Raw genomic sequence first — 13,417 nt, 5'->3', positions numbered from 1 at the left:
GTTTAACCGAATTATACTTGAATACCATTTGGTTGTATTTGAATTTTTAATTAGTTGTCGTTCAAAATTTTGGTTGCATTTAAAATTCTTGTGTGTTGTCGCTTAAAATTTGGATTAAATAATGTTCAATTTTTTCATTGGGGTACCGAGAAGGCGAACTACCTGACCAATACAATTCATGCTACACACTGTACACCTAAAAAGTAGATTCGCGTTGCATAAAACTGCTAGCAAGGCAAAATACATCACGCACTTGGAAATTGAACTCTCATTAAATATATTTACATGTAAGGCAAACTCCTATAGGATCCATACAGTTAAATATTGCACAATGCACGAAGCGAACCATTACCTATTGTTGATGTAAAAACACAAGGCCTGGGAGATCTGCTTAACTCTAGTGCAGGTCCAAAACTTGCCTTTGGGTGTGTGAGTGTGCCAGTTGATTTGATCCTGCAATCAACAAGAAACAAAAACAAAGAAACCGCGGTTAAATCCATAAACGATAGCCGATCGGCTAGATGCCGATGACATATCATTTATCTTTGAGCCGATGTCATAGGTAGATTGATCGGCGATCATGAATAAGTGATTAAAGAACTAAATCTACTCGATCGACTGTAGATATTAACAATATGTAATCCCTATATCGATATATACTTTGATACTCAGACTACCAAATTTGGTCGTTAACACCTATATTTCTACAATACACGAAGCGAACCATAAGTTACCCATATTTCTACAGTTTCACTGTTGTTATTAATTGTGTTGACAATTACGAGTAAATGTATTTAATGTTTATACTGCTATGAACATATAAATAGAGGGTTCGATGTTAATCTCTTTTGAACAATTCACTTGCATGAAAGATGAGCCAATATATCCCAACATTTGCTTGCAACGTAAGATAGGGGCATGGCATCGTTGGAGCTACGAAAAATCCAAATATGTCCACGGTATATATGTTTCATATTATTTTACTTGCATTGTCTGCTCTTTGTCTAGTTTTCTCTATCTACATAATGCGATGAATATAAATGATATATTTATATGCAATTATCATTTCAGAATCCAGGGGATCTGACCATTGCTAGTTCCCCAGATAAATATTTTAAACTTGTCAGAAATTTGAATCCTCTCTAGATAGCTGTTATGAAAAAAGTTGGATCTGCAGGACTGTTAACAATGCCCGATGTGAACATAAATTGAAAGATATGTATTTGGTTGGCTTACCGCTATGATGTCGATCGATACGGGCACGGAACTATGCGAGCTGGGCCTACAGCTCTACTTGTGGGCTAAGCCGAAATACGGGCACAGAATTGTGCGAGCTAGGTCTACAGCTCCACTTGTGGACTGAGCCGAAGAGAGGCAAGCCGAACAGAAGAAGGTAGCGGACTAGGTTGAGACTGGAGCTAGAAATGAAGGAAGGAATGAGCATTCGGTTCAAAACCAAATGAGAGGTATATAACAATGTATACCGTTGCAACGCACGGGTGTTATATAATACGGAACACATGATAGAAATAACTCTTCCTATATTCTAACTCATATTTATTCACGGATTCAAATAGAACTCATACAATAGCAGTATATATTTTCCACTATCGTATCATTCCCGCATCCGTCGGGTCAGGCGGGTGCGGAAAATACCCGCCCGTTTTCACCCCTAAATACAAGATCCCAACGCTTCCCCATTCTTGAATCCGTGTACAGGCAGCTGATCTGATGCAACAGGAGTCATTTAGAAGTCGTCGTCCTGGTTGGGCTTGGGGGAGGTGAGGATGGCGGTGTAGAGCCTGAGCTTCTCCTCCCCGAGGGACGAGCACCGCGAGAGCGGCCTGCGCGGGCGGATGAAGGAGAGCGAGGCGAGCGTCTTGCGGTGCTTGTACCGCCGCCACGCGAGCTGCACGGCGACGGCCGCCCACGTCCGCCACCCGTGGGAGTAGTACCGCGCGCTGCGCCGCACCTTGTCGCTGGTGAAGGTGTACCGGAAGTGCTGCGTCACGTACTTGACGTCGCCGGCCTCCAGCCCGAACGCCTCCGTGCTCTCCGCCGTCACCAGCGTCGACGACGACGCCGGCAGCCGCTCCATGAACGGCCGCCTCATGCACCACGACAGCAGCTCGTCCCCGCTGAAGTTCCCCGGCCCCAGCGTGCACCAGCTCGTCGCCCCGTTCCTCATCACCTGGCTGCACTGCAGGTGCCCCCTCACTATGAACAGCATCCTCTGCACCGGGTCCCCTTCTCTCACAATCTGCACAAAACCAACCAACCACACCTCAGCTTCTAGCAATGGACACGGTTTTTTCTACACCTAACTATCATGACATCCATTATTTGTATGCAACCTTAATAGTTATTTAAAAAGTTGAAAAGAAAATAGTAACATTAATGAGATGACATAAATTTGATCTATAACTAACATGTACAGTATATATAAAATTTATTATTTTTATCTTTTTATGTATAAATCGAACCTAGATTTACGTGGTTGTATAGCGTTTTATATTATCATAATCTATCTTATCAAATTATATAAAACTTTTATATAGCGTTTTATTTTTTCGTTCCCACCCACAATGACTTGGCTTCCAAAAGGCCTAAGTGTGTGAGCAGAGTACTCACGATCTCGCCCTTGGGGAAGATGAGGGACTTGACGCGGTCGCAGATGTTCTCGAGGACGAGGTCGTCCATGTGGTGGAAGAGGGGGACCTGGCGGACGAGGTCGAGGCAGAGATGGTACTTGATGTCGCGGCGGAGGCCCTCGGGGAGGTCGCGGACGATCTGGCACTCGTCCACCCCGCGCGTCGCCGCCCACCGCTGCCGCTCGAACTGCCGCACCCGCTGCCGGAACCCGTGCGGCACCCCCTTGTGCTCCATCCACCACTCCAGCCCGCGCAGCCGCGTCTGCATCGCCTGCTTCTTCGACGTCGTCGCGTTCAGGAACACCTTGATGTTCCCGATCAGCATCGTCACCAGGATCAGGCCCCCCGTGATCGTCATTATGTTGAACACGATCTCCACCCACTCCGTCGTGCTCTCCAGATTCCCAAACGTGCTGCAACAAACATGCAAAAACTTATCAATGGGAGATGGATTTTCATTTCTCGAGAGGGCGTTCCTTCGGTTTTTTTTTATGTCACCTGAATAGTCATGAAGAAATTAAAAGGAAATTGACAATGTGGATTTGTATGAAATATATACATTATATATCAGCCCCATCGTTTGGCCTAAACAGTCAAAGAAAAAGCCAAAATTTGAATTTTTAAACTTGATTTTGAAGTTGATTTTGATATGCTTTTAACGTAATTTTTTTTTGTTAATGTTGACTTTTAAGTCGCTACGTACAAATCTACAAAAGTTTTACTTATAAATTAATTTTTATTTTTTAATAAGCCATTTTAGCTTATTAGGCAAAATGGGTAATCGATGGGAGCCTATAACTCCACAAACATATAAAGCTAAATTCAAATGAAAATAGTTAATGTGCATTCGCAGTTATTTTTTTTTTTTTTTTTGCAATTTACATATGTCAAATTTATACTTGTATTTCTGTGAAGTGATATATATTTAATATTAATCTATCTTATAAAAAAGTTTTAAAAAATAATGACTATTTAAGTGATATGCAAGAGAATATGACCTCGAAAGATGAAAACGCTTTCCCTTATAAATAACAAGATCAGATGAGCATTTAAGAACTAAGAACACAGTTATTAGATCTTTGATGCACCTGAGGGTCATGAGGCCCCAGAAGATGGGGAGGAGCATCTTCTCGAGGCGGCTGGGGTTGGAGACGAGCATGACGGTCCACTTGTACGCGCCATACTGGTAGTTGTCGCCGCTGCTGAGGCACACGTTCCTGGCCGTCGCGTTCCCGCCCCAGGCGAGCCGGTCGCCGCCGACGGACGCCACGGCGGCGCCGTAGTACAGCGGGTCGACGCACGCCACCGCCGCCGTGGACGACGCGCACGCCGGCGGCCCGGCAAGCAAGCACTGCTCCTTCAGGCACTTGGTGGCCCTCTGGACCCCCAGCAAGTACCAGCACGCGCCCACCGCCTATTGCAAGAATAAAAAAAAAAAAACACAAACGCCATTGACGACACTTGATGATGGCATCCAGTGCTGATTAGTTAGTGTAAGTTATTACTGACGTGAGCGGCGACGAAGTAGGCCATGAGGTTGAGGGCGATGCCCCACCAGATGGTGCCGAAGATGTGGCCGGACTGGTTCTGCATCCGGCGGAGGAAGACGACGGAGTGGTAGATCTTTGGCAGGTACTCCAACATGAACGCCACCAGCATCACCGTCATCACCGCCGTCGTCGACCCCGCCTGTATCATCGCCGGCGCCGCCACCCAAACCACCACCTGCATACATCACACACATACACGAGGGCTGAGGCTGAGTTCTTCTCCAATTTTCCCAACTCACGTATCTCGTTTTTCACGCGCACGTTTTTCAAACGGTTTATAAACGGTTTGTTATCTATAAAAAATTTCTATACAAAAGTTATTTTAAAAATTCACATTAATCTTTTTCTAAAAAAATAAATACTTAACTAACAAAAAAAAATATATCGCTCTGTTTTACGTGCGCGGGAGATAAGTTCCCAGCCTCACCTTCCGAACACAGCCTGATCACTGCATGATGAGAGAGTCTATATAATATTGACACGAAAAAACACATAACGAACACAACCACAAATTAAATTCAGATACTACAAACTAGACGTAAGAGCCGTAGAGCAATGGCCATTGGCCCCATCGATCCCCAATTATACAAACAAATACGAGCAGCTAGCAGCAGCTACAGTATAAATGCATAAACTAGCTATCCATGAAGGGCACATGCTGTAGCAGATAGACGAATAATGTGCATTGGGACAAAGCTGCCAGCAGAAACAGAACGAATGAATTCCCTATACCCTGCACTGCTCGCTCGTTCGTCTGTTCATCGACAGATCGAGACTGATCGATCGATATGGACGGACCGGGCACGTTGCTGTGCACAGAGCTCATGCGATCGTTGAGCTTAATCAGTTAAGAGCCGTCTAGTGAAATGACTGCAATAATTTGCAAAGCTAGCTAATAGCTACAAGCTGCGTACTGTACTGGTATTTTGGACACGGCGAGTTGTCACGTAAAGACACGCACAGTGAGTGAGCCATTCGTTACCCGTGTTGACTGTTGAGCAAGATCAAATATAAATTACATTTAGGTGAATCCCTACAAACTAATATCAAAAAAAAAATCCCTACAAACTAAAACAAAATTAAATACTGCAGAAGTTAAAGTTCTACACCTCTGCTGCAAAATGGCATACTAGAAAATAGGATTTGAACGGACGATTTTTTTTTTAGAAAAAAAAATTGATACTGATACTGATTACTGGACTAATAGTAGACATGATTAACACCATAAAAACTACAGGAACATATTTGCAAGAGAGCCTTGTAAATGGATCGATTTGCCCACCTGCATCACGGGGAGAATGACGAAGAAATCCAGCACCAACCATTTCCTGTACCTCCCGTGGTCACGGAGCTTGTTGCTCGCGGCGGCGTCCGCGTCCGCCGCCGGCGCCGGCGCCGCGGCCTCAGCCTCAGGCTGCTCCTCGTCGGCGCCGGCGGCGCACGCCCGCTCCCGCCCAGCGCGCGAGACGCGGAGCTGCGTCACGATGTTCCACGCGTGCATGGCGTCCACCATGCACCGGAGCGCGGTGACCGCGGCGGCGAGCCAGCCGTCGAGGAAGACGCACATGAGCGGCCCGCTCAGCGACACGGCGTACAGGAACAGCGGGTCCACCATGAGCCCCGCCGCGCAGGCCAGCAGGTACGCGCGGTTCCACTCCCTGACCCACCTCGCCCGCGGGTCCGCCGCCGCCCACGACGCCGCGGCGCCGCCGCCGAGACGCCGCCACCGCTGCCGCCGCCGCAGCACCAGACGGCGCTTGGACGACACCTCGCCACGCGGCGTCCCTCCATGTTCCGGCCCCCGCGCGTCGCCGGGAGGGGAGCTGCTCGACGAGGAGGTCGACGCGCGCGTGGAGAGCTCGCCTGACATGGCGCGCGGCGGCGTGCAGCTACGGCGGCGGCGAGCCCGTCGATCGAGCACCACCGGAGGGGCACGAGCATGTGGAAGCGAACGGCTCTCGCCAGGTAGATGGATAGCTTCGTTGTACAACAGCAATTGGTGCCTCTCGTGCACTCAGACTCAGTGACCGTACATAAAAAAGGGTCTCGTTTTGTACGTACATGTGAGACAGAGACATGCGTGTCAGCGTGTGCTGCATTGCAGATTTGCCATGTGTCTCGATCTTTTTCTCACTGAATTTTCACATTGGTCTACATGATCAATGTTTGGAACCATGTTTGGTACTATGGGGCTGTTTGGTTGGCTCCTAAAGGTTGCCATGCCAAATCTTAGATATGCCACAATTCGTTAGTATAGTGTTTGGTTGGTTGTCACACTTATGTCATGTCCCACCTTACAAATCATTGGGCCTACGCGTCATAAACTCAAATTCTTGCCAAACTTAGCCACACTTGTGGCCAACAAATTATTAGCCTCACTTTGTGTGGCATAACGCACTTGTGGCAAAGTGAGAGGTGATAAACTTAACCATCAACCAAACAACCCCTATATTTCTCTTAAGGGCATTGTCTAACAACTCAATTCTCAACGTGTCGTAACAAAAATCATCTCAACACACGCACAAGTGCCCTAATCATCCATGATCAAGTACTCACGGGTGAAGATCAGGCGATCTTGACAAATCAGATAAGTTCCCTTGTACTCGGAGAAAGCTATCTTAGAGCAGATACAATAGCAGGCTATAAGCCAGCTATAAATATATTTTAAAGAGATAAAAGAAAAGAGAGAAGAGCAACGGGCTACAGATCTGTAGCCAACTGCAGCACAGACTCCAAGACGTACTGTGTATATGACAGGTAGAACTAGATACTAATAGTATAGTAAACAACTATTGTATGAATTGACTATTACATTGGCTATAGATGATTTGTAGCTAGTAGTTGGCTATTATATTAAACTTGCTCTTAGTTGAATGATCAATGAACACGAGTGGATGTCAGTTTAATGCTCTCGCTTCATTGATGGCTATATTGAAGCGATGTTTGGATTGAGCGAAAACAAAACACATATTGACATATAGAAATAAACATACATATAAAAAAAGGAAACGACAGCATGAAGGTTGCGACAGTGATGGAGGATTGCAGCGTGGCAATGGCGGCTTGATGCCCAGGACGGTGCTGAATGGTCCGGACTAGATCCGGCTGCTCTCCGGCATAGGAAGGGGATTTTGTTGTGGCAGCTCCGCAAAGGTGGTGGCTCGAGGCGACAACGATGGTCTCATTTTCCTGCTATAGAGGATCAAAGGTGTTCTTGGATCGGAGGTGGTTCTGAAGACATCCGGTGAGGGTGGATTCAACCTAATAGCCAAATCTAGTGTCCTTCAGGTGAGCGAGGTGGCTATAACAAGAACCAAAGATGACGGGCTTGTTAGTGTTGCTGTGGTAGCCAGTTGCTGGACCTGACCTAATGGCCAGATTCAGTATCATTATGGTGAGCAAAGTGTCTATAGTGAGCAACAAAATCTGTAGGATGACGATAGGTTAGTTGTTAATGTCGGCAACGGCTGGGGCATGACACATCATCTAGGGCCTAAGTGCCGCTTAGATATGGGGTATCTATGTCCATATTCGTTCATAGAACAAATAGTGTTCGTGGGGCTTTTTCTTCATTATTTTCACTGGACAGAGTCAGTCAGCAAAGGCACTAGGGTCCAAGATCAGGATCGATTGGATTTGGCCGACAGTAAGGGTAGCGTGGGGAAGGAGTCTATTAGATGTGGATCGATCATGCATGAGGGGTGTAGGAGTTGGAACTGCGCGTCAAGATCGACTCAGTGCGTTTTTTTTTTTGCGTGGCATCACTCATAAGGTAGTAGAAGATCGAAGCTAATATGAGTATTCATGTAAGGGATATAGAGACTGAATTTCTATGCATTACTTTTAAAAAAGAAATAGCAAATCCTATATAAAATAGAGGACTGAAAAATAAAGGAAATTGTAGATGTATAGTTGTTTGGAACAGAAGAATTTTAGACTTGCTTAAATTAACAAGCCCTAATACTACCACACAATCGTTGTGCTCTCAATTTTGTAAATCAAACATAATTTAACTTTAGGATGCTTTAAGATGATTTCTAACGCGTTCATGATATATTATTGCTATCTGGCGCATGTGCGTTCCTAGTGCACACTATTTCATATGAATGTTTTCATATAAAAGTTCCTTGATGAAAGTTCTTTGGATGTATGTTTTGCGTATGAAAGTATTTTGGGTAGAAGTTATATGGATGGAAGTTTTTTGGAAAAAAAATAATTTTTTGGAACGAACATGCGCTAAATAGCAACCCCCTTCATAATAAACATTACTTATTGTGTAATGCATGCATGGAAGATCTTATCGATCCCGTTCTATATTTTATTTGGAGAACAAAATTTGGATTAGGTGCCAAACATGATATGCAAGAAAATTATGTTCGGATAATTGTATCAGAAATGATTGCAAAGGACAGGGACATTACTATTCTAAAATCATAGCTAATAATATGGTTGCAAGGAAGAACATCAAAGCTTTCTTTTAAAGCACAACATTTGCACATGATGATTTTTACAATTTTTTGTTAATGAATTCGTCCAACATTGGTGTTCATAGCCTTATAGCTAGTCTCCTCTACCAAGCGTGTATTAAAATTAGGAAAGTTTATAGAGATGAGGGAATGGTGCGCGTAAAACAATAAGTATGCTGAACTCTTTTTATCATTATTATTTAACCTTTTCAATTTTTAACTTTAAAAATAAACTCTCCTAAAAGTTATTTTTAAAACTGAACCTTTTAACCATGCCGATCTGACTGTCATGGCAGCGTTGTTTCGTGCCTCGCCGGTCTAGCTAACGTTGCAGCGTTGTTTCGTCACACTAGGCAATTAAGATGGCATGGCTAAAAGTTCAAATTTTGGAAATGAGTTTTGGGAGCGCTAATTTTTAAAATTAAACCTTAAAAGCTTTCAACAAAATAACAAAAATACAAGTATATGCGTCATCCTTGTATCTCCTTAAGCTTCTGAATATGCACTTGTGCTAGCCGTCAAAAGGAAAAACAGAATGGAAGTTCACGATTCATGAAGAAGCAAGCAGAGAGACACTGGTAGGAGAGGGAGGAAACTTCGTGGCAACTTCCAGCAGATCGTTCCCAATTCATCTGGTGGCTACCGTGAGCTCGAGCACACATGCATCGCCATCGTGTCGATGGCATGGACGACTCTTCCACCGGCAGAAATTCCGTACGGCATATATAGCTTGTTCTTGTTCTTCTGTAGGCCAAAGATATATCACGTCGCGATCGATCGGTATTCATTCGAATTGGACATGCATGCATGAGCCACAGACACAGTAGTAGTACGGGTGATTATTAACCGAGAAACATTTGATGTGTGTGTGGTCTTCTCCAAGCCTGAATATGAGGAGATATCACGGCCAACCACGCGCGTCGTTGTCGCGTACGGCTTCTGTGCTCTTGCGACCCCACCAACGATCTGATCAGATCTGTCACACCTGACGAAGGCTGAGACGACGGCGACGGCGGCGCCGGCGCATATCGTCGTCTCTAGAGTCTGGGGTTCATTGGGAGAATTTACAATCTATCATCCTCCTAAAGGTCAGGATGTTATCTATTCCCTACTAAAAAAATCATCCTCCTAAAATACACATAACTAATTGTCTAAATATCACTCTTCCAAATTTTCACTCTTATTTGTTATCTAGGGTCACATGTTAGTCTCTTTTCCTATTCAGGCAAGTGAGATATGGTTGTGCGATGAATGAGGCTAACGAGTGAACCCGGATGGTAAGGGCATCTACAATCAGAGCAACTCAGGCACTCACCTCTACAATGTAAGAGTCCAATGAGTGTCCCAACCAAAAAAAACCCTCTCTCTCTCCTCTTCCTCTCTTCCCTATTCTACTCCTCTCTTCCATCTCTCTCCCCACCGGTGCACGCGACCTTCCCTCTTTCTCTCTTTCTCGCTCTCTCCGGCGCTCTCTCTCCCTCCCTCACCCGCCACCGGCTATGCCCCGCTCCCTCCGCCCGTCGCCGGCTACGCCCCGCTCCCCCCGCCCGTCGCCGGCTATGAGCGACGCACGGGAGTGCAGTGGCTGACTACGAGCGGCGGCGGCGGCGACCTCGGAGGCTGAAGATCCGGCACCGCCGTGGCCGAATCTGCGCCCCCCCCCGGTGGATGGAGCGGCGCCAGCCGTGTCGTATCGACTAGGAGACGGTGGCGGCGCCGGCGGTGGCCGCATCGACGTGGCGCCGTCGCCTTCTTCGTCGCGCTTGCCGCCGCCGACGGTGATGGCATCGGCGCCTTCTTCACCGCGCGCGCGACGCCACTGCCGGTCTGCCCTGCTCATCGTCAATAAGCGCTCTGCCTCGGCGGCCACGACATCCAGGCCTCGACGGCGAGCGGCGCATGGGGCAGAGGCGGCAGTCGTCGTCGTCGTCGTCCTCCGATGGGTGGAGGCGGCCAACGGCGAGCAGCGCACGGGGCGGAGGCGGCAGCCTTCGTTGTCGTCCTCCTGTGGCCGAAGGCGCAGATCCGGGTGCGCCGCTTCTCTTTCCCTCTTCGCCCCACCTCCATCCTCTTTCCCTGTCCCTCCCAGTCTCCGGCATCGCTGCCGTGCCTCCACCGCGGCAGCTGCCGCGCCTCCTGCTCCTCCTCCGGCTTGACCTCGATGGGGACGGACGAGAGAGAGGGGAGAGGGGTGGAAGGAGAATATGGAGGTGGAGAACCCGTCGCTTAAGACGCCGCAGTGCGTGGCTCAAGTCCGTCCCCTGGCCGAAAAGGAGGAGGAGACGCGTCGCCCAGGCGGGGGTCGCATGGCGTCGTGGGGAGCCAGCTCTGGCGGAAAGGCTAACGGCAAGCGGACGGAGGAGGGCGGGGCGACGGGCTGGGGATACGCATTGGTGATGGCCTAAATGAGAATGGAAATTTAATAGAGTGATATTTTTGCGTGTGTATTTTGCGATGATGATAATAAATAGTAGGAGCAGTAAATTCTCTCGGCATAGAACATGGACCGCGCGCGGCGTTAGCTGACCGCGAACCCGGCTGGATCACCTTGGCGGTGGCCATAGTATAGGTGGCTGCGACCGCGTGCCTGCTGTGACCTGTGACTGAGTGTACGTACGTGATCGAGGCGAGACAGCGGTTGATCGATGTCGTTGTTTCGGGAAAGATTTGTTGGGGATCTCTCTCACTGCAGTGCGCCTGGCCAGTCTGACTATACCTCTAGGCCTGGTGAGTAAATAGTGTGTTAATTTCCTCTCTTCCTCCCGGCAGTCGGCAGGCATGTGGATGAACGTAAACATCAACCACCATATTACTCCTATGCAGTAGTAGTAGGTAGCACAGCGGCATGCAGCTCACCTCTCTCTCACACATACATGGCGCACAACGTACGTAGCTGCGTCTAATTTCCGGTGATCCCTCTGCATGATGTTATATCTTGAACAACATGTGCCGTTATATGCCTCCACGATCCTCACCCAATTACACAATCCTCTCACCTGACATAATAATTGAAGTAGTAGTAGTAGCGGTATTGCATCGATGAACCGAGAAACGCACCGCAATCAACGACGCCTCCTTCCTTTCGATCGATCGCTACAGGAACAAAAAAGCAACCTCCCTTTCCCCTCCTCATCTCTTCTTTTTCTCTCCTGCAACCTCTCGCAGCCTTACCCAGTACACCACACGTAGTAGCAGGGGACCAAGCTAAAGCATACAGTATGCACACACAACACAACCACGCTACTCCTGCACCTGCCCTTTTTTTTCCCCTTCTTCAGAGCAGGAGAGAAGAAGAGATGCCTGATCGATCGAGACCATCAATGCGATGGACGACGCGCGAATCCCAGTTCAGATACATCCGATCTTCCCCAAAGCCCACGCCGATCCTGGCTTGGCCTCCTGCACCTGCAGCTCGCCGTCCTTGGATTGATCTTTGCACTAATCTCCTCTTCTGATCGGTCTATTTTGGGATCACAATGACCTTGTTTGGATCCGGAGGGCTATTAAATAGCCCTCCGAAATCTTGCTATTTAGGAGTATTAAACGTAGATTACTGACAGAACCCGTTCCATGACCCCTAGGCTATTTTGTGAGACGAATCTAACGAGGTATATTAATACATGATTTGCTACAGTGATGCTACATTAATCAGTCGCTAATCATGGATTAATATACATCATTAGATTCGTCTCGCAAAATAGCCTAGGGGTTATAGAATCGGTTTTATCGATAATCTACGTTTAATATTCCTAAATAGTAAGATTTTAGAGGGCTACTTAATAACTCGAAGGATCCATACAATGCCAATGTATCCTTGGGCTTTCCAGATTCTGTGTACTTGTAGTTGTAGTGGTGCCTGGGTGCAATGTGTGGTCCTCCAGGGAGGTTGCAAACCTGCAACCGATCACTGATGGCGGCAGGGGAGTGGCTGGCAAATCTGTGGCAGTGGATCAGGCTGTGCTGGCTTGGCTGCATGCAAAGCAGTGCCACTGCCAGTGGCAGTGGCAGTTCTCACCAATGGCTTGGCACCCAGTGCTTTTAACCATCTCTGGTGCCTCTGTTGGTGGCTGCCTGCTCCTACTCCTACACATCTGCTTTTGCTAGTAGTAGCTGGGACAAATGCAGGCTTCAGTTGAGAGCTTTGAGCTATACCATCTCCCTTTTGGTGACCTTTTTTCAGTGAGATTGGAATACTTTTTAGTTTCTTGAAAAGTTGAAGTAGTGCTCCTGAAGGTTTGAATTATGGGATGTTGAATCTGTAGTGGTATATTGGAACCCTAAAAGGCATGTATGCACGAGGTGAACAAGAGAAGGGGAAGGGAGATTTGGTGTGGATGTAGGAGTAGGAGTAGTAGCATTGTGCAACCTGAATCTTCAGTATTGATCTGAAGAAGACGAGGCATATCTTGTGTGTCTCCCTGTTGTCTGCCCCACAGAGAAAAAAAGCAAGCAGGTCTTGGGAGAGTTGGAGGCATCTTTGTACTACCGAAGAAAAGAGGCCTATACTGCTGCAGTGCTGTGAGCCATGGCCCATGGCATCTCCCTCTCTGTCTCTGCCTCTCTCTCTCTCTCTCTCTCTCTCTCACACACACACATGCAAAGTAGGGCTACACTTCAATGTTTGTAGAGCCAATCATTCTCTGCAAGGTAGGATCCAAATGTGCAGACCATGAAGTACAGTGTGTGTATGGCTCCTTGTAGGAACAAAGCATCAAGCACCCACTGAAACAGATCCTCCCCTCTTCAATGA

At 47.3% G+C, this 13,417-nt stretch overlaps 1 protein-coding gene across 1 annotated transcript; it reads right to left on the bottom strand.

Moving 5' to 3' along the window:
* Positions 1-1,526: 1,526 nt before the first annotated feature.
* On the bottom strand, positions 1,527-6,285 carry LOC127772582 (cyclic nucleotide-gated ion channel 4-like). The gene is made up of 5 exons (XM_052298520.1): positions 5,484-6,285; positions 4,161-4,376; positions 3,740-4,065; positions 2,632-3,064; positions 1,527-2,260 (listed from the first exon to the last, which is right to left on the bottom strand). Exons 1-5 carry the CDS (start codon positions 6,069-6,071, stop codon positions 1,748-1,750), a joined length of 2,076 nt encoding a protein of 691 aa, XP_052154480.1. The 5' UTR covers positions 6,072-6,285; the 3' UTR covers positions 1,527-1,747.
* Between the last annotated feature and the right edge of the window lie 7,132 nt (positions 6,286-13,417).

This window comes from Oryza glaberrima, chromosome 5 (genome assembly GCF_000147395.1).
Source record: "Oryza glaberrima chromosome 5, OglaRS2, whole genome shotgun sequence".
Classification (NCBI taxonomy): Eukaryota; Viridiplantae; Streptophyta; class Magnoliopsida; order Poales; family Poaceae; genus Oryza; species Oryza glaberrima.
Note: the sequence above shows the minus strand (reverse complement) of the source record. Positions and strands in the feature narration are given on the sequence as shown.